Raw genomic sequence first — 21,812 nt, 5'->3', positions numbered from 1 at the left:
AAAGAGCGGTGGAGATTTTTGGCTCTCAGCAATGAATTGTGAGCGTGTGGTGAAATGTGGAGATCAGAAAACACACGTTCTGTTAGTTTGAGGAGCTTTTACAAAATAAATAAATAAACTTCAACTAAAAAATAAATTACTTCATGCAGTTACTGAATAATTTGCTTGATGATTTAGTCACGAAAATTCAGATGGACAAACCCAAACATGCCCTGGAGAATACGAGGCTATTGCAGTGCAGTGGAGGTCATTCAGTTGTGGTTTCCAGCCTTTTCCTTCATGCGCAGAAGGTTCTAGTTTCTCTGGACTCCCTGAATCATCTGATGATCTAATCCTTTGTTGAGGGAGAAATGCTGAGAATCTTTGCCGTCCCTGACGGGGCAGCGTTGCTTTTAAACCGGTGGGTTTTTTGCTGATGCTTTTTTGGTAAAATGACCTCCACACGTCATCGTCCATTAAGGCTGTTTACTTGCTGCGCCAGAGATTTCTGGCTGCAGTTGTTCTTGCACTTTTTTGCTGTACTATGCTGTGCACTCAGCCGTTAGGGTTCTATTAGAACAATGCTAGAACTCAGAATTCTAAAGGCAATTAGAACGAGAAGGTTTATACTCTGAATATCAGAGTTTAACTCCAGCCGTTTAGTTTAAATGATGTTATGATGTCTTTACTGCACACAGTATAATGATGAACGTTGATATGAACTCATTATACTGTATATTTAATCGTCCATCTTCTCTCGAGTTCTTACTGCCTGACAAGGCAGAGTCTGTGTTTTATTGAAGACCTGAATAAATAATATGATTGTTATAGCGACTCTATTTCTCTATAATATATGCGCATATTTTATTCCTTCTCCCAGCAGTCATAAACTCACACTGAGCTGCTGGAGCTGTTCAGAGCTGATCCGTGATGATGACGATGGAATTATTCAGTCTGTTAGCAGCAACTGTAACAGCAGCGTCACTGCTGTTGATTACAGGTCATCTCTCCGTCCGTCCGTCCGTCCGTCCATCGAGTTTTGGCGTCAGATTGTTTCTGCACATCGTCGCATTATAACGCCTCGTGTTTCTGGAACAGAAACTCCTCAGGGAAGAACTTTCTTCACTGTGATAGAAGTGAATATAATCAGATTGTTTCTGTTTATCCATCATGAAAAGTGAAGAGCAGCGAGGATTCATATTAATATTGTTGTTTACAGTAAATAAATACATGTAGATCATTTTTTAGGCGAATGAAATCACAGTGAGCAGGTGATGTTGATTCCACTGTTTATCTTAAATATTATGTAAAACAGCTTTTCTAAAAGTCTCTTATTATTATTATTATTATTATTATTTACTATTGTTATTAATCTGCTGGACAACACTGTAGAATTGAGGTGTTTTCAGGTGTTTCGTGGACCGTAAGGGTGCTTTGGTCTCACAGTTTGCTCAGTACTGTTTGATTATTTTATTGCCAGAAGATGAATTGATTAATTAATGAATGAACTAATTAATAAAGTAAACCGAGTGACCGCAAGCGCGTCTGACTCAGAGATGATCAGTTTCTCCAGATTCACCCTGACGTCTGATTTAAAGTGAAGCTGAAAGATTTTGATTTATGATGAGTTTCATTTTTAATCAGAAATGCTTTCCCGTGTTTTCGTTTCACTACTGAAGCACAGTTTCAATGTGTGGGCGGAGCCTTATTTAGCCCCGCCCCTAAGTTTCAGAGCAGGCGGTGAGGCTGCATCCCTGTCCCTCATGGCCACATGGTGAGCAGGTAGATCCCAGTGTTCTGCAGTAAATGAGTCCCAAAGTCTGAAAGTCAGTGAGGATCATTAAGAATCTCCATATTTCCTGCAGTTCAGCTCTTTTTAGTGTTTTAGTGTAATCTGGTCAGAGCTGCGTCTGCTGGTCATGACCTGCTGAGTTTCTGAGCTCAGAATGAGCCGAAACGGTCACTGAAACAGTCACGACGGACACATTCGGTCAAGTTAGGACTCTTTTGGAAATGTTTAATCATTAGTTTTAATAAAATAATCAGAATTAAGGTTTAGAGTCACTCAGAGCAGAAGGAGTTGGGAGTCGAACCTGGGTGAAAAAGCCCTTTTACAGCCCCGTGATTTGGTTTGGAACGAGCTGTTTTTGGGGGCTCATGAATAATCTGATGAGCTAGGTTCCATTCCACCTTAAATGGTGCCGCAGCTTACTTTCTGGCAGCATTTAAGGTGGAACGGAACGTGTATTAGAAAGCTGTGAACAGGAAGCCCTTCAGCCGGGGTTGAAGATGATCATCTACCGCCGTCAGTTCAGTTCTTTTGAAGGGAATGGAAAGTGCCGTGAAGTTCCTTCACAGCCTGGAGCTGCATCTGAAGGACAGACAGCAGTGTTTGAGGTTCTCAATGTGTCAGTTTTAGATACTGAACTCTCCTTTTTCAGCTACTCAACGTACATGCAGCGCTACGTTCTATGGCACCTTTAAGTTTTGTTTGGAAATAAAAGGGTTACAATCTTACAGCACTCAACCAGTCACGGTATCTGTGTAGATACAGCCGAGATGTTAGGAATGGAAAACAGCAGCAGCAGCAGCTCAGTGCCGAACTCTTTACTGAAAGAGTCGCTGTAAAACTGATGCATACAAGCTCAGATATGTAATAATGTTTGCTACAAACTCCAGATAAACATAAATGGACTTTAAACATGTCTCTGTCATAGGATGAAACCTCTGCCACAAGCCAGTCTGTGAGATTTCAGTTCTGCTAGATCTGCCCCAGGCAACTGTAAGTGCTATTATTGTGAAATGGAAGCATCTAGAAGCAACAACAGCTCAGCTATGAAGCCGCTGACCACCAAAACCAAAAGAGTTCCAAACTGGCTCTGGAAGCAAAATCAGAAAAAGATCTGAGCATTAGGAGCTTCATGAAATGGGTCTGAGCAGCTGCACACAAGCCTAAGATCACTGTGCGTAATGCCAAGCATCAGCTGGAGTAAAGCCGCCACTGGACTCTGGAGCAGTGGGACCGTGTTCTCTGGAGTGATGAATCTTCTCTATGTGTCAGTCTGATGGATAAGTCTGGGTTTGGGCGAATGCCAGGAGAACGTTACCTGCCTGACCACACTGTGCCAGCTGTAAAGTTGGTGGAGGAGGGATGATGCTATGGGGGCTTCGTTTCAGGGGTTGGTCTAGAACCCTTAGTTCCAGTGAAGGGAATCTTAAAGCTTCAGCACCAACACATTTTAGACAGTTGTACTCTTCCAACTTGGTGGAACAGTTTAGAGAAGAACCTTTCCTGTTCCAGCATGACGGAGCCCCAGGGCACAAAGCAGCTCCATAAAGCCCGGACTGGGAGAGTTTGGTGTCGAAGAACTTGACTGGCCCTCACAGAACCCTGATCTCGACCACATCCAACACCTTTGGGATGAACTAGAACGAAGATTGTGTCTGACCTCAGTAATGCTCTTCTGGATGAATGGACACAGATTCTCTCCAACATCTTGTAGGAAGCTTCCCAGAACAGTGGAATCATCGTAGTTGGCCTGAGTCCAAGTCTGTTAAAAATGTGGTTTGAACTTGGACCTCAAACCATTGAGGTAGAACCAGCGTGTTTGGTTGTCTCGTTCTCCTCTGGTTCTTTCTGTGGTGAGTGCAGGTGGGATATTATAACTAATTACAGTTTATTCCTAAATGTGACGAGTGCAGAAGAGCAAATAATCAACAATAGCAAACGTGAGGGAGTCGCGCTTTCATCAACAGCCGCCGAGATCAGATTAAACAGTGACGCCGCTGACATTTACAGACAGACCGCACTGTTTACTCTGAGATTCTGCTCTAAAATCGGAATAAATCTGAATAAATCTGACTCCATCTGTCAGAGAGGCGCTCCTCGCTGACCCCCAGCATGGTCAGCTTACACACTGGCACAGCTTCATTAAGCTCAGCGTCAGTGTTTCCACTCTGCAGCACTAACAGTGCGGTCAGCGAATCGCAGCCCAGTTAATAAAGAGAAGAGTGCGCTGATGAAAACGTCCTGGCTGATTTTCCCCCAGCTGTTCCTAATCAAACCTCTTTAATGCTTTAATTACATCGTTATATAATTACATCATCTCTAACTGCTGCCCATCAGCGCGTATTCATCATTAGACATGACTGTAAAGAAATATCCGTTTACTCAGTGCAAGTGATCTCCAACACTGTCCTCTGATAGGACCTCAACACACAGCCATCAATGTCTGAATAGCTGGCAGCACAAATGAGTCCACCTCACAGTGGACAGGTCCAGATTGTCCAGTTGGACATTGCCAGCTATTTAGAATTTGTCCCATGAAAATAAAATATCTGCAGAAATTTGAGGGGTGCACTCACTTTTGTGAGATACTGTGTGTGTGTGCGTGTGCGTGTGTGTGTATAATATGTTATATAGTTTCACTTTGTAGTTCTACAGTTACAGACTGTAGTCCATCTGTTTCTCTGATACTCTGTTACCCTGTTCTTCAGTGGTCAGGACCCCCATGGACCCTCACAAAGCAGGTACTGTTTGGGTGGTGGATCATTCTCAGCACTGCAGTAACACTGACGTGGTGGTGGTGGTGGTGGTGTGTTAGTGTGTGTTGTGCTGGTGTGAGTGGATCAGACACAGCAGTGCTGCGGGAGTTTTTAAACACTGTGTCCACTCACTGTCCACTCTGTTAGACACAGGAAACGTGTCTAACAGACAGGAGGTCTGATTTTGGACCCTAGCTTTACACCAGTGCAGTGGATGTGCTGCTATGCGCTGTATGACAGCAGGTTGCTGACAGATGGAGGACATTCTTCAAATCACTTTGTGCCAGATTTCTTCAGGAATTTGCTCGTCTAAGTCCTCTTCCCACCTGCTCCTAAGATCATCCCAAGCTGTCCAATGATGTGAAATTAGCAGCTCATATATCCACCTGTGGTCGGTCTGAGTGTGAAAATAGAGTCCGAGGCTGTGGGAGGACTAAACAGTCTAAATGTGATATAGGAAAACTTCACCATTTGTTGAAAGGATGCACGGGGAAATGTTTTAAGACGTTATTATTACAGGTTTATTGGCATTTGTTTAAGATTGTCTGCTCATTGTTTAATTCTGTCTGTGTCATATTACAGTTCTGATTCACTGTAATTCTGAAATGTGGAATAGAGTAAAGGAGAGAATTTTCATGGGTGTGAGTGTCCAGACTAGACTGGCATGAAGACACTGCTGTGTGATGGTGTTTCGTGAAGAGAGGAGTGATTAGGTGCTGCTGGGATACTGCAGTGAAATAATTGGATTTTTATAACTCTACAGAAGTAAATGGGCTATTTTTCTGTAACGCTAATCTGTGTAGATTTAGATCCAGTATATACGTTTAATAAGTATTTATGAATCAGTTTCAGCAAATATACATGAATATACTGGATGCTGGCCCACAGTTCCTGTATGGGTGCGTTCCTAGTTTAAAATGTGTAAATGCAGCTGTTGGAGCTGTTAATATGTGTGGCGCAGTGATGACTAGTGCTGTTCTCGTGAGCTGCTGTCGCTGCTCAGACTGCAGGTGATGTAGTGATTTATCATGGATAGATGTGACAGTAAACTTCCTCAGTTTCACTGAGTCAGAGCTGTGGGGTCTGAGGAGAACCGGGCTGTTTTGATTCTTTTTGAAGTGAAATATTATTCCTGTGTCTCCTCCCCTCCGGCTTTGCCATTCTCCCTCCGAGCCTCATCCATCTCTCTGAGCAGCGCTCATTCTCCTCAGAATCACTTTTATTCTTTTTTCTTTTTTGCAGAGCTCAGCTCGGAGAATGTGAGGACGTGTTTCCAGATCGTCAACGCCTACACGTACCTCTCAGCCACAGAGTTTCTACAGGTGAGAAAAAGATTCATCTCCGAGTTTGGAGAGTGTCAGAAGATGCAGAGGAAGCATTAGTGAGGTCTGGAGTTTAGAATTAGGCTTTCAATATGAATTGAACCTAAATATAGACTGAGAATGTTCTCTGCACAAACCCAACTACAGGATGAAGTTTAGAATCCAAACCCGACTGCAGTGACAAAAAACAGCCCACAGAACTCTGTCTGAACCGACTGTAGACCACAGAACTCTGTCTGAACCGACTGTAGACCACAGAACTCTGAACCGTCTGTAGACCACAGAACTCTGTCTGAACCGACTGTAGACCACAGAACTCTGTCTGAACTGACTGTAGACCACAAAATTCTGTCTGAACCGACTGTAGCCCACAAAATTCTGTCTGAACTGACTGTAGCCCACAGAATTCTGTCTGAATCCGACTGTAGACCACAGAATTCTGTCTGAACCGACTGTAGACCACAGAATTCTGTCTGAACCGACTGTAGACCACAAAATTCTGTCTGAACCGACTGTAGACCACAGAACTCTGTCTGAACCGACTGTAGACCACATAATTCTGTCTGAACTGACTGTAGACCACAGAATTCTGTCTGAACTGACTGTAGACCACAGAATTCTGTCTGAATCCGACTGTAACCCACAAAATTCTGTCTGAATCTGACTGTAGCCCACAAAATTCTGTCTGAATCGACTGTAGCCCACAAAATTCTGTCTGAATCTGACTGTAGCCCAAAAAATTCTGTCTGAATCTGACTGTAGCCCACAAAATTCTGTCTGAATCTGACTGTAGCCCACAAAATTCTGTCTGAACCGTCTGTAGCCCACAGAATTCTGTCTGAATCCGACTGTAGACCACAGAATTCTGTCTGAACCGACTGTAGACCACAGAACTCTGTCTGAACCGACTGTAGACCACATAATTCTGTCTGAACCGACTGTAGACCACAAAATTCTGTCTGAACCGACTGTAGACCACAGAACTCTGTCTGAACCGACTGTAGACCACATAATTCTGTCTGAACTGACTGTAGACCACATAATTCTGTCTGAACTGACTGTAGACCACAGAATTCTGTCTGAATCCGACTGTAGCCCACAGAACTTTGTCTGAACTGACTGTAGCCCACAAAATTCTGTCTGAATCTGACTGTAGCCCAAAAAGTTCTGTCTGAATCTGACTGTAGCCCACAAAATTCTGTCTGAACCGACTGTAGCCCACAAAATTCTGTCTGAACCGACTGTAGACCGCAAAATTCTGTCTGACCTCGATTGTAGCCCACAAAATTCTGACTGAACTGACTGTAGCCCACAAAATTCTGTCTGAACCGACTGTAGCCCACAAAATTCTGTCTGAACCGACTGTAACCCACAAAATTCTGTCTGAACCGACTGTAACCCACAAAATTCTGTCTGAACCAACTGCAAAATGAAGTTGGAACAGAGAACCTGATATTCATTGTCAAATAACAAGATGAAAATACACATTTCTTCATTGTACATAACTAATGACCACCTCTGTTAACAGAACTATGGTGAAGGTCTCTGCAGATCCTTCTGTGAATTGCTGAAGGACATCACCAATGAGGGACAGGTCCAGGTTCTCAAGGTGCATTACTTGCTGTTTCTTACTGTTTTACTGTCTGGTTTGTAAGAGAGGGATTCTCTCTCTCTCTCTCTCTCTCTCTCTCTCTCTCTCTCTCTCTCTCTCTCTCTCTGTCTGTCTGTCTGTCTGTCTGTCTGTCTGTCTCTCTCTCTCTCTCTCTCTCTCTCTCTCTCTCTCTCTCTCTCTCTCTCTCTGTCTGTCTGTCTGTCTGTCTGTCTGTCTGTCTCTCTCTCTCTCTCTCTCTCTCTCTCTCTCTCTCTCTCTCTCTCTCTCTCTCTCTCTTCATTGGTCCGTGTTCCTCCACATGTTCCTCCTGCCTGCTGATAACAGTGTGGTGTGTCTGGTGAACTGGGTTTTCCTTTTTGGTATTTGGGTTTATTCCGCTGGAGACTGCACTTTTAACAGCTTTATTCTGCTCTCTGGACTCTGAGGATTCAGGGCTTTGCAGGATCCAGCTGTGCTGATGTTGTTGGTTGCTGGAAGCAGTTTTATAGGATCAGAGCTACAACTCAGAATAGAAAACATTAACCCACTTCCACAGACTCTTTATGTGCACTTTCTGCCCAAAAGTATCCAGACAGCTTTTCTAGTTCAGCAAGTTTACAGTGCAGTACCAAACACAGCTCTACTACACAGAATACGCTGCAGTGACTTGCCTCAGCTCAGAGCACACTGCTGGCACAGTTCACGCAGGAACAAACCTGATCCCAGTCGATCTTGTATGTGAAAGACTGTGTGACACCCAATGACAATAATAATTTAAAGTTAAATTTGCATCACACTTTTCTCGAACTCAAGAAAGGACAGAAAATTTCATATAACAGCAAACAAAACACACCAACATGCAAGAACAGTTTCTCACCCGGAAGGGAGAGAATCCCTGCTAACCATGATGTTTCCTGGCTCCTGGCATGGCAATCAGATGCCGCTGTCGCAATGCGAAGTCCCTAACTCATGGCCCAGTCAGACTCCTCTGTTGTGATGTGAAGTCTCGGCTAATGGCCAAGTCAAACTCCTCTGTTCTAGTATAAAGTCTTTTGGCCCAGTCGCCTCTGTCAAAATGCAGTCTCTGGCTCACAGACCAGTCAAACTCCTCTGTCGCAGTGCAGAGTCTCTAGATCATGGCCCAGTCAAACTCCTCTGTCACAATGCACAGTCTCTAGCTCATGGCCCAGTCACACTCCTCTGTCGCGGTGCAGAGTTTCTGGCTCATGGCCCAGTTAAACTCCTCTGTCACAATGCAGAGTCTCTAGCTCATGGCCCAGTCACATTCCTCTATCGTGGTGCAGAGTATCTGGATCATGGTCCAGTCAAACTCCTTTGTCATAGTGCAGAGTCTCCAGTTCATGGCCCAGTCAAACTCTTTCTTCATGGTGCGAAGTATAGACCAGTGGCCCAGTCAAAGTCTTCAGGTCTGTCAGGTCTCCCAGTTTGGTTAGTTTTCAGTCACTGATTGAAAAAAAACTCTCTGACCAGCAAAGAAAGTTCAAAATGAAAACAGACCAAAAACACTACAAACACATTGACTCAGCTGAGTAAGGCAGCAGACCAAAGCGCACACAGCGCTGTCACGCTGGAGGCGCACATGCAGGGACGCAGCCTGGCGTGGGCCGGGTGCAGGTCGGTTAGCGGTGAACGTGAATGTGCAGGAAGGACGTTCGGTGGTGATTTCAGTTCAGGAATCTCCACAGAGACACGCAGCTCTGCCAACTGATGTTTAAAGCTCAGACAGCTGGTGTGTGTGTGTGTGTGTGTTATCAGGCTCCTGCAGTGATGCTGCTACTGGATCTGCATGAGAAAGAGTGTGTGTGTGTGTGTATGTGCTGTGTATGAGTGTGTGTGGGTGTGTGTGTGTGCTGTATATGAGTGTGTGTGCACTGTGTATGAGTGAGTGTGTGTGTGTGTGTGTGTGTGTATATGTGCTGTGTATGAGTGTGTGTGTGTGTGTGTGTGTGTGTGTGTGCACCGTGTGTGTGCACCGTGTGTGTGTGTGTGTGTTCCTCAGTGTAACACTGCTCACACTCAAACAGCAGTGCTGTTCATTACTGCACCGTTCAGCTCCACAGGGCGCCATGGCAACACGGACATAATTCACATCACTTACTGCGAGACACAGTTACGCTACAGGGTTGAGGTGTGCGCGGTGGCAGTTAACAGAGTTACCGCGGTAACCGTCCCCGTTGACAGTTTAAAAACTCGTCATTTATTTATTGACCGATAAAGCAAAATCATAACTGACCTGTCGACCGTGCCGGTGATGTCAGATCTACATTAACAGTGCTGCGCAGAACCCCTTACGAGGGCTCTATATAGAACCATCTGCAGCACGGCCTCCATCAGTCTGAAGAGTCTTGAGTCAGGAGGCAGTTTGAGTTAAAAATACTGTGGTAAAGTATAATCCTGATAACTCCAGTGACCAAGTCTCTCTTGTTAAATACATCCGTATTAATGTGGTATAAATCCGTATTAATGTGGTATAAATCCGTATTAATGTGGTATAATCTGTATTAATGTGGTATAAATCCATATTAATGTGGTATAAATCCGTATTAATGTGGTATAAATCCGTATTAATGTGGTATAATCCGTATTAATGTGGTATAAATCCGTATTAATGTGGTATAAATCCGTATTAATGTGGTATAATCCGTATTAATGTGGTATAAATCCGTATTAATGTGGTATAAATCCGTATTAAATCCGTATTAATGTGGTATAATCTGTATTAATGTGGTATAAAAAATTTTTTTTATGTGAAATTAGACGCTGATGAGCTTCTGGAAGTGTCTAAAGGCTGCGACACCTGACGTGACAGTTCAGGCACGTTTTTGTGATCTAATTTCCTTCTTTCTGACATTTCTTGAACGTTTTGCTGCAAAAAGTCAGCGCAGCATTTTTAACAATGTCCTTTTTTAATGAGTGGTCTGCTGGCTGGAGCCCGTTAGACAGCTGACCCGGTGAGCTCAGCTCATGTAGCGCTGCTCTCTCTTCACAGAGAGTTTTACAGGTTCGGATCACAGAAACAGCCGATTTTCCGTCCACTAGTTTTTTTTTTGTTTTTTTTTTGCAAATTTTGAAAAACCTGAATTTTAAAAATTCTAAAATTCTTTAAAAAACAATCAATTATGAGAAACGAGGACAGGACTGGGTGGGAAAGAGTGTCGCTTAATTTGAAATTGAGGAAAAGTGACCGAAAGGTTTTGTCAGGTAAACGACAACGCATCGAGCTGCGTCCTCAGCGTCCTCAGTGTCCTCAGCGTCCTCAGTGCGAAGCTTGTTTAAAAAGCCACTGAACTGTCTGATGCGTTTGTGTTCCCCGATGTGAGGTGGACGTTGGATGGGCGGGGTGGGGGGGGTGGGTTGTTTGGGGGGCTTCATTTTAATGTGGTGTGACTGATGTGGGCATGGAGGGTCCGATTTAGTTTTTTTGGGGGGGGGCGTGTAGAACTCGATCACGGAGGAATCGTTTTTATCAGCTTTAGAAACCCGAGTTTATGTCCGAGGCTTTCGGAGGAGCCCTGGTCGTCTGTGGTTGACACCCCTGTGTGTTGATATCGTGTTGTAGGGCCTGTAGTGACGCCCCCCAACTCCGTAAACTCCACCCCCTTTGGTTCCTGAGCGGAGATCTCTTTCCTGAAAGTTTGGAGTTTGTGAGGAAGGTAATGAGATAATTCCGGACTTGGCCCGGACCGCAGGCGGGGGGCGCTCCATTCTGCTTTATGGGAACATCTGGGCCGTGTCTGTTTCCAGCGCGGGCGCCAGTACTATGTTCCAGATTGTTGTGTGCGTCACAGCCGGACTGAGAGGACGCTCGGAGCCCTCAGACTCAGCCTGGAGACGGAACGCTGCAGGTGTGCGTGCAGAACCTCTCACAGCTCGCAGAGACCACCTGAGAGGAAAGAGCAGACCGTAAACTCAGCGTGGAGAGGAGGAGAGACGCTCTGATGATCTGAGTTTAGGGACGTTTCTGCTGTTTCTGAGTGAAAAGACTCGAGTCTGTCTGACTTCACAGCTGACAGAATGATGTAACTACAGACGCTTCAGAGGCAGAAACACAATCGATCAATTAATCGCCTTATTTTCACTGATAGTCGTGATTAGTCACTGGTTTTTATACTGATCGTGTGTGTGTGTGTGTTTGTGTTGTGTCTGTGTGTGTGTGTGTCTGTGTTCTGTGTCTGTGTGTGTGTGTGTGTGCGTGTGTGTGCGTGTGTGTGTGTGGTCAGATGAGCTGAAGCTGAAAGTGGAAGTGGAGGCCCGTTGCCGTGGTGATGATCTCCAGCCTTTGATGGTCTGGAGGACAATGGGCGGCTAACTCGGGGATTTAGATAGGACTGCTTTTAAAAATCCCCTCTGGCCATCAGTGTGTAGGATTACCCAGCATTCCTTTCTGTTTGTTCTCTCTGTATGACGGCTCACTGGACAGAAGCCTCCAGAACCTTCTCACTGACCCACTTTACCTGCTGCCCAGAACTTTCTGGCACTTTGAATCAACACGAGTGTGGAGCTCAGAGGGAAATTAATCAGATGCAGAACGTGGCTTTCAGTTTCTGCCTGCCTGCCCGTCTGCCTGCCTGCCCGTCTGTCTGCCTGCCTGTCTGTCTGTCTGCCTGTCTGTCTGCCTGTCTGTCTGCCTGTCTGTCTGTGTCTGTCTGTGTGTCTGCCTGTCTGTCTGTGTGTCTTTGTCTGTCTGCCTGCTTGTCTGTCTGCATGTCTGTCTGTCTGTCTGCCTGCTTGTCTGTCTGCATGTCTGTCTGTCTGCCTGCTTGTCTGTCTGCATGTCTGTCTGTCTGTCTGCCTGCTTGTCTGTCTGCCTGCTTTTCTGTCTGTCTGCCTGTCTGTCTGTCTGCCTGCTTGTCTGTATGTCTGTCTGCCTGCTTGTCTGTCTGCATGTCTGTCTGCCTGCCTGTCTGTCTGTCTGCCTTCCTGTCTGTCAGCCTGTCTGTCTGTGTCTGTCTGTGTGTCTGCCTGTCTGTCTGTGTGTCTTTCTGTCTGTGTGCCTGCTTGTCTGTATGTCTGTCTGCCTGCTTGTCTGTCTGCATGTCTGTCTGTCTGTGTCTGTCTGTCTGCCTGCTTGTCTGTCTGTATGTCTGCCTGCTTGTCTGTCTGCCTGCTTTTCTGTCTGTCTGCCTGTCTGTCTGTCTGCCTGCTTGTCTGTATGTCTGCCTGTCTGTCTGTCTGCCTGTCTGTCTGCCTGCTTGTCTGTCTGTCTGCCTGTCTGTCTGCTTGTCTGTCTCTCTCTCTCTGTCTCTCACTCTGTCCCTCTCTCTCTGTCTCTCTCTCTCTCTCTGTCTCTCTCTCTTTCTCTCTCTCTCTCTCTCTCTCTCTCTCTCTCTCTCTTTCTTTCTCTCTCTCTCTCTCTCTCTCTCTCTCTCTCTCTCTGTCTCTCTCTCTCTCTCTCTCTCTCTCTCTCTCTCTCTCTCTCTGTCCCTCTCTGTCTCTGTCTCTCTCTTTCTGTCCCTCTCTCTCTCTGTCCCTCTCTCTCTGTCTCTCTCTTTCTCTCTCTCTCTCTGTGTCTCTCTCTCTTTGTCTCTCTGTCTCTCTCTCTATCTCTCTCTCTCTCTCTTTGTCTCTGTCTCTCTTGCTCTCTCTCTCTCTTACTCTCTTTGTCTCTCTCTCTCTCTCTCTATTTCAGGTGGTGGAGATAGCGTTGAAGGTGAGGCCTCTTCTGGCCCCCCACCTGTTTCAGCCCATCCTGCCATCCGTGTTTCGGGGGATTATCGATGGAGAGGTGAGTGTCGGTTCTCCTCACTGGACAGACTGCGTCTCTCCGGTCAGCTTTCCGGTCAGCACTCCGGGCAGCTCCGCTCCACACTGTCCACTTCACACCCCCGTCTGTGGGTGTGCCTCCTGTGTCGGTGGCGTTATGGTTACTTGAGTCGCACCCAGGCTCAGTTATGGGCTCACCTGGGGGAGGGGCTTATTATTGCTGGATGAGGTGTTGAGCCATGCAGGCAGAGCACAGAGGAGGCCTATTACAGGGACCTGCCCAGGTCCTGCGACACCGTGGCCCTGTTGTAGTGATGACGAGGGTTCTTTGTGTGTCCATGGTTCTATATAGAACCATTTTCTTTACTAAAGAACCGTGAAGAACCATAATTTTAAGAGTGTAATCTTGGGCTAAGCTGCCGATGATAATACCTCTTAGTCCAGGTCCAGGTTTAGTCCGTATCTGCTGTTTCTGGACTTTTCTGGATCCAGAACCGTCCGGTACGTTTGATCGAGTCTGTTTGAAGGTCAGCCTCTCAGACTGGACGGGCGATCGTCCCGAATACTTGATTAGTCGAAACTAACCAATCAGACAGTCCCACACACAGTTCCAGAACCATTTAGAAACATGAGTTCTGTAGAACCATTTACTTAAAGGGTTCTTCTACTCACTTCAGGAACCTCTAATCAGAACCTGGACATTCTAAGGGGCACTTTCCCAGACAGGGACTAAGTCTGCAATCTTAAAGACCACACATTCTATAGAGAACCATTTGCATTCTCTGCATGATGAACTGGTTCTTCAGATTGAGTCTGTACAGCACCAAGAAGGGTTCTGTTGTTACAAGCCTGACATCTTAAAAGGAGAACCCTTCTTGGTGCTGTACAGAACCATATACAACACATTCTCCATCAATCTGAAGAACCAGGTTCAACATGCATAGAATGCAAATGGTTCTCTATAGAATGTGTGGTCTTATACAGAACCATTCTCTTAATCAACATAACCTTGAAGAACCTTCTCTTTAAGATTGCAGACTTGGTCCCTGTCTGGGAAAGTGGCCCTTAGAACGTTCCAGGTTCTGATTGGAGGTTCCTGAAGAGAGTAGAAGTTGTGAGAACTATGGGTTTAACTGAAGCTGTCCTGGTGTTCTCTGTGTTCTGTGTGGTGTGGTGTGTGTACAGCGGTACCCGGTGGTGATGTCGGTGTATCTGGGTGTGATCGGTCGGGTTCTCCTGCAGAACTCCAGCTTCTTCACTGCACTGCTCTCACAGATGGCCCTGGAGTTCAACCAGGAGGTAAAACATCTCAGTGTCCAGCTCATTTTAAACATGACCTACTGGGTGAAGTCAGAGAAAGTCACTGATTCACTGCTGAAAAAATTCATAGAAACCATTAAAGTGTCTACTGTTTCCTGCTGGAGTCCATCAATAACGGTGTTCTGTGTTGTCCTGATGGGCTGATATCACAGTGTAATGGACTCTGATGGTCTAATGGTTTAACAGATGTTCTTCTGACTGCTTATTTTTTACATCTTTATTCTTTTCTTCAGAATAATTCTAGAGCAAGTGTTCTTCATTCTGTTCTTTAATATGTTCTTCAACTTACGACGGACTCTCGTCTCCGGTATTGATGAGTCGATCATCTACACTGATCAGAGTCAGTGCTGCCTCTGCTGCTGCTCATCCTCGACTCTCTTTCCTCCGTCACTCCACAGTTATTGGGTTTTCTCAGGAGGATTTTGTTCCTTTTGGCTGTTTCTTCCTCCATCAGCTCAAAATTTTGTTTGCTAAATTTTTGGTTTGATGTTTTTCCTTTTTTGGTTCCATTTTTCCAACTAAATAACGGAAATTTGAATATAAATCCAAAATGTTACGTCACAAAGGTGAGAACCGTGCTGTGCTTTAAGAACATGACATGAAGCTGATGGAGACTTTTTCTTAGAACTCTTTCTTAAGGCAACATGACCGACTTAGAAAACCATGAAGATTTACTGAGAAGAACATTTGAGAACTTTTCATGCTTTTTTGAGAATTGCATGTCAAGAACACTGGGCCTCGTTCTCCAGCATTCTACATTTGTTCTTAGGTATGTTCTCAATAAAGGTTCTAAGAAAAAGTCTCCGTCAGCTTCATGTCATGTTCTTAAAGCACAGCACGGTTCTCACCTTTGTGCTCTTGAATGTGTTTAGATTCTGTTCTTACCTGAGAACAACCCCCCATAAGAGAACATCGGTGAGCCAGAGTCTTCGTCAGAACCGCGTGAGTGGGATTAAGAAGGAATTTCTTCTTAAGAACGTTTGGAGAACGAGAACACCGTGCGGTTTGAAGCTGTCAGAACAGCTGAGTGAAGCTAAAATTACAGCAGAACAGCAGAACAGAACGAATTGTGGGTCACTCTCAGCACTGCAGTGACACTGATGTGGTGGTGGTGTGTTAGTGTGTGTTGTGCTGGTCTGAGAGGATCAGACACAGCAGTGCTGCTGTAGTTTTTTGTAGGCGTCCTGTGGGCAGCGTCCTGTGGGCGGCGTCCTGTGGGCGGCGTCCTGTGGGCGGCGTCCTGTGGGCGGCGTCCTGTGGGCGGCGTCCTGTGACCACTGATGAAGGACTAGAGGATGACCAACACAAACTGTGCAGCAGCAGATGAGCTGTCGTCTCTGACTTTACATCTACAAGGTGGACAGACGAGGTAGGAGTGTCTAATAGAGTGGACAGTGAGTGGACACAGTGTTGAAAAACTCCAGCAGCACTGCTGTGTCTGATCCACTCGCACCAGCACAACACACACTAACACACCACCACGTCAGTGTTACTGCAGTGCTGAGAATGACCCACCACCCAAACAGTACCTGCTCTGTGAGGGTCCATGGGGGTCCTGACCACTGAAGAAAAGAGAAACAGATGGACTACAGTCTGTAGCTGTAGAACTACAGAGGGGAGCTATACGGTCAGTGCAGCTGATAAGACAACGTGTAGAGGTGGCACTGATGGTCTGTTGGTTCTGCAGATGGACCAGCTGTTGGGGAACATGATAGAGATGTGGGTGGACCGCATGGACAACATCACTCAGCCTGAGAGAAGAAAACTGTCCAGTCTGGCTCTGCTGTCCCTCTTACCTTCGGACAACAGGTGAGTTCCTGCAGTGAGGATCTGATACTGACACACACACACAGGTGGACAGAGGTGGGAAAGTCAGTCACGACTGTCTTTGGTACATAAAATCATGTCATAAGTATAAAGTCAGCATGAGGGAAATGAAGGACATGGGCTCTTTAACGACTTTTGGCCAAACTGTTCGGGTTTGTTGGATCACCTGATCACCTTCACACCAACTGAGAAGAAGAAGATTTCAGAGGCAGAGAAGAAAAGAACAGAGCTGATCAGAGTCAAGTCTGTGTATGGAGTCTAAACTGTTCAGTTCCTGTTCGTTATCACCGTTGATCCGAATATAAAGCCAGCGTGAATCCTGGTCCCACCCTCACCGCTGCGTCCCGAAGCACCGCTCCAGTCAGGTTCTCTGAAGAGGCGGAAAGAGCTGGAGATGATTCACTGCCGACGCCTGCGTCAGTGTGTGATGCGTCTTAGGCTGGCGATGTTTCTTTGGTTCGGTTCGCTGTTCGACTCAGTTTAAACCCAGTACTGACATTTAAAGTGTCTGCTCAGCCGCCGTTCGCTCCTCTGCTGATGCTGCCGTGTTCTTGAATCCTCACGGGCGCCCGTTTGATCATTCGTTGCCATGGAAAATAGGGACACGTTTCTCGGCCGTATATGACTGGGTCTTCGAAATGGGACGGTCTAGTCGCGGCCTTCGAATGCAGCCCCGAATTGGGACGCAGCTGAAGTCACCTGACACGCAGACACAGACCTGATGACGGCTGCGAGTGACGGCGGGAGGAGAACCTCAGCCGCGAGACAGAGCAGTAGAACAACGACAGCCTTGAGAGGCTGAGTCCTGAACCCCGCCCCCGTTCCCCGTATGAGCCGTGGAGCAGGGGGTGGTGACGGGAAGGCAGAGCAGCGAGGTCTCTTTCCTCTCAGCGCAGGTCCTCCTGCTGCCTTAATGAGAACCGGCTGATCCTGTGGAGGCTTGGGAGCGTCAGCAAGCAGAGATGGCGCAGAAGAGGAGGAGAGGGAAATGAGCTCATTGCTCCGCCTCCCTGTCACCGCGCCTGCTCCACAGCTCGTCCACCAAGATCGATCGTGAGGCGTAGTGTAGCTCCGTGTTTCCCAGCGCTGGTCCTGGAGGCCCACTGTCCTGCACGTGTTAGTGTTTACCCTGCCTTTTCACCGTCCCTCTGACTCAGTAACGGGCAGTTGGTGAGCCGAGTAATTGGATCAGGTGCGCTGGGAGCAGGAGAAACTGTAAAACTGCAGGGCAGTGGGCCTGAAAGAGTGGTCTGGTGTCCTCATGCCTCCCCTGACTGTCGTAGTTCTACTGCTGTCTCTTACGCCCGACGTCCTCCTCGCTGATCAAACAGACGACTGCAGTTTATTTATTCACTGATTTTTCATCTTCATTGTTCCCAAATACTTTAAACTGTGAATAAACCATTTGTTTACGTTTTGGCGTCTGTTATAACGCGTCCGAGTCATTATTGAATAGCAGTTATTAAAATGACCAGTTGTTCCAAACTTTTAAATGACGGTTCAGTATTTTACCTGACTAGTTTGCTCGCTGGTTCGTTTGTGTCTTAGCGTATGAGCTGAGAGCTGATTGGTTAGAGGACTCATTTGCATATTCGCAGCCTTCTGTGATCATTAGCGAAGTGCTTTGTGCGGTTTTAGCTGACAGTGTTGTGGCTGCGTGTAATTTGCTGTTTAATTAAAGATAGAAGTGAAAGGAAAGGAGAGAGTAGGGACTCGTTCGTTTATCGTCTGAGTAGCTTGCTCGCTGGTTAGTTAGACCGTTAGCTTGCTGAGTTCGTCCAGGCTGTCCAGTTAATTGTCCAGCTAGAACTACTCGCGGCTGCTGAAGTGGGCTAATTTGGAGCTGCTGCAGCTTTGAGATGAACGGAGGAGGAAACTGCACTTACGCAACGTCTCAGATGGGGCAGAAATCACTGGACGCGCAGCGGTAGGAGCTTCATCCCGAGTGGTGATGTAAGATCCCTCTGAGGAAGCCTAACGGGAGGAAGCGTGTGAGTTCACCTTGGAGGGGAGCTCCTGTGCCAGTGGTCCTGATTAGCTGTCAGAGGCAGCATAATTAGTGTGATGTAAAGCGGGCGGCGTGCTGACCTGTGGGAAATGCGTGTGGCGCTACATGTGGTGCTGTTTACGATATAATACGGCGTGACTTTGAGGTTGTGTTGAAATATTGGGGCAGTTCGCCACTTTCGATGTGACGGAGCGGCTCTGGCACTTAAATTACCCGACACAGGCCTCCGTCCATTTCCCGTTCTCCATAATGCATCGGAGTGCATTTGCTCCGGCTTCTCCTCGCTCTCTCTCTGCTGGAGGGCGGCCGTAATGGTGTCATATGGGTCCGGAGTGCTGCCGCTGTCGTGGTTGGCAGAATTGCTCGATCATTTGGGAGGAATGCAAGTTTTTCTCCATCCAGTTCCTGCGTCCCTCATTAGAGGAGCCGCCATGTGAAGTCCTCTTTGGCGAGTCCCTGCGCTCAGCAGGCTGATGGGAACAGACAGCTGTTCATTCGGCTGCTTAATATTGATCATCTCTCTGTCTTGTTTGTTGTTGCCAGCAGGATTCAGTCTGAGGAACGTTTGTGGATCCGCTCCAGTTCCCAGTCAAACTGAACTGTGGAGATTGTTTAGAGTTGCTGTGTTGTTTTAGGTTTAATATGTTGCTGAGTTGTTCTCGCAAATCCAGCCAATCCAACAACGACTCGGCCTCATGCTAACATTAGCTCAGACACAAAGACGCTGTGCAGGGTTGAGGTCAGAGCTCTGTGAGGCTCTTTAGTTTTTAAAACTCCGCTAACTGCTTCTTTATGGAGTTCGCTTTGTACACAGCAGGAGCTCTTCTGTTAACACAGGAGAGGATTCTTCCCAAACTGCTCCACAAAGCTGGAATATCACCGTCCTCCAGAGTGTGGTTGTAGCATTAAGACCTCCCTTCACTGGAGCCAAGCGTGAAGAACAGCCCTTGCCCATCATTCCACCTCCACCAGACTTCAGAGTCTGACTCATTGCAGTGGAGTCTGAGTCAGAGTCTTTGTGTTGAGGTCTAAGTAAATGGTTTAGTGTCAAAGTTCAAATTACTGGTGTTGAGAACAAAGTCTTATTTGTGTTCCGGTCAAAGTCAGAGTCGGTGCTCAAATTAGAGTCCACGTGCAAGTCCAAGTCATTGGTGTTCAGGTCAAAGTCTGAGTCATTGGTGTTCAAATCAGAGTCTGAGTAATTGGAGTTCAGGTCAAAGTCGGAGTCATTGGTTTTCAGGTCAGAGTCTGAGTCAGTCATTGGTGTTCCGGTCGAAGTCGGAGCCATTGGTGTTCAGGTCACAGTCTGAGTCATTGATGTTCAGGTCACAGTCTGAGTCATTGATGTTCAGGTCACAGTCTGAGTCATTGGTGTTCCGGTCGAAGTCGGAGTCATTGGTGTTCAAATCAGAGTCTGAGTAATTGGAGTTCAGGTCAAAGTCGGAGTCATTGGTGTTCAGGTCAGAGTCTGAGTCATTGGTGTTCAGGTCACAATCTGAGTGATTGGTGTTCAGGTCACAGTCTGAGTCATTGGTGTTCAGGTCACAATCTGAGTGATTGGTGTTCAGGTCAAAGTCGGAGTCATTGGTGTTCAGGTCAGCGTCTCAGCTATTGGTGTTCAGGTCAGCGTCTCAGCTATTGGTGTTTAGGTCAAAGTCTGAATGATTGGTGTTTAGGTCAAAGTCTGAATGATTGGTGTTTAGGTCAAAGTCAGAGTCCTTGGTGTTCAAGTCAGAGTCCTTGGTGTTCAAATCAGAGTCTGAGTAATTGGAGTTCAGGTCAAAGTCGGAGTCATTGGTTTTCAGGTCAGAGTCTGAGTCATTGGTGTTCCGGTCGAAGTCGGAGCCATTGGTGTTCAGGTCACAGTCTGAGTGATTGGTGTTCAGGTCACAGTCTGAGTCATTGATGTTCAGGTCACAGTCTGAGTCATTGGTGTTCCGGTCGAAGTCGGAGTCATTGGTGTTCAAATCAGAGTCTGAGTAATTGGAGTTCAGGTCAAAGTCGGAGTCATTGGTGTTCAGGTCAGAGTCTGAGTCATTGGTGTTCAGGTCACAATCTGAGTGATTGGTGTTCAGGTCACAGTCTGAGTAATTGGTGTTCAGGTCACAGTCTGAGTGATTGGTGTTCAGGTCAAAGTCGGAGTCATTGATGTTCAGGTCAGCGTCTCAGCTATTGGTGTTTAGGTCAAAGTCTGAATGATTGGTGTTTAGGTCAAAGTCTGAATGATTGGTGTTTAGGTCAAAGTCTGAATGATTGGTGTTTAGGTCAAAGTCAGGGTCCTTGGTGTTCAAGTCAGAGTCCTTGGTGTTCAGGTCAAAGTCAGAGTCCTTGGTGTTCAGGTCAAAGTCAGAGTCCTTGGTGTTCAGGTCAAAGTCAGAGTCCTTGGTGTTCAGGTCAAAGTTTTAGTCATTGGTGTTCAGGTCAAAGTCTGAGTCGTCATGTTGGAGTCAAAGTCCAAATCATAGGTGTTGTAGTCAAATTCGAGTCTTAAGTCATCGGATTAGTTTTTCGAGTCAGACTTAAAGCCTTAACAAGCTTCAGCTGGTCCAGAACGCTGCAGCCAGTGTCTCACAAGAACCAGAAAGTTTGGCCGTATCAGCCCAGTTTTATCAGCCCTGCACTGGTTACCAGTTAAATTTCACATTGATTATAAAATCCTATTACTGACCTATAAAGCTCTAAACGGACTCGCCCCTCAGTACCTGAGTGACCTTCTCTCCCACTATGAACCATCATGCCTACTTAGATCACAAGGTGCTGCTCACTACTGGTACCTAGAACTAATAAAGCTCCATCAGGGGGGAGAACTTCTCATACAGAGCCCCCCAGCTCTGGAATAATCTTCCTGTTAATGTTCGGGACTCAGACTCAGCCTCAGTCTAAGTCTAGGCTAAAAACTCACTTGTATAGTGGAGCCTTTGGTGATAAGTCTCCCTTTCAGGTCTAGACCTGCTGGAGTCTCTGCTGCTCTGTTATAATCTGTGGTCAGCCACTCTTTACAGAACTGACTCTGTGGTCAGCCACTCTTTACAGAACTGACTCTGTGGTCAGCCACTCTCTACAGAACTGACTCTGTGGTCAGTCACTCTTTATAGAACTGACTCTGTGGTCAGTCACTCTCTACAGAACTGACTCTGTGTTCTTCCTTTCTCTGCCGAGCTGATCAGCTGCCCATCCTGTGCATCTGATGCTGTTGGCCCTTCTGCCCTGATCGGGTGCCCCTGCTGACCAGCCATCGGCTTGACCACCGCTGCTGCTGCTGCTGCTGCTGTTGCTGCTGCTTTATCATAAGCTGATCTAATGAGCCACTGCCTTCTTTTCTTCCCCACTTTGTTCTATAAAACTTCATACTAGCACCGTTTGCTGTTGACCAGAGGAGGACGGGTTCCCCTTCTGAGTCTTGGTTCCTCTCAAGGTTTCTTCCTCTTTTAGGGAGTTTTTCCTTGCCACTGTTGCCGCGGGCGACGCTCCTGGGGGCTCGGACCCGGATTTTTCT

At 46.5% G+C, this 21,812-nt stretch overlaps 1 protein-coding gene across 2 annotated transcripts in view; it reads left to right on the top strand.

The window, feature by feature from the left end:
* Nucleotides 1-21,812, top strand: part of ipo11 (importin 11) — a 123,111-nt gene that overhangs the window by 79,696 nt on the left and 21,603 nt on the right. For both annotated transcript variants that reach the window (XM_037536187.1, XM_037536188.1), the window contains exons 23-27: nucleotides 5,767-5,846; nucleotides 7,375-7,455; nucleotides 13,088-13,183; nucleotides 14,347-14,460; nucleotides 16,169-16,290. In XM_037536187.1, coding sequence (XP_037392084.1) covers nucleotides 5,767-5,846; nucleotides 7,375-7,455; nucleotides 13,088-13,183; nucleotides 14,347-14,460; nucleotides 16,169-16,290 — 493 coding nt within the window. The remainder of the gene's footprint in view (nucleotides 1-5,766; nucleotides 5,847-7,374; nucleotides 7,456-13,087; nucleotides 13,184-14,346; nucleotides 14,461-16,168; nucleotides 16,291-21,812) is intronic.

This window comes from Pygocentrus nattereri, chromosome 29 (genome assembly GCF_015220715.1).
Source record: "Pygocentrus nattereri isolate fPygNat1 chromosome 29, fPygNat1.pri, whole genome shotgun sequence".
Taxonomy (NCBI): Eukaryota; Metazoa; Chordata; class Actinopteri; order Characiformes; family Serrasalmidae; genus Pygocentrus; species Pygocentrus nattereri.
Note: the sequence above shows the minus strand (reverse complement) of the source record. Positions and strands in the feature narration are given on the sequence as shown.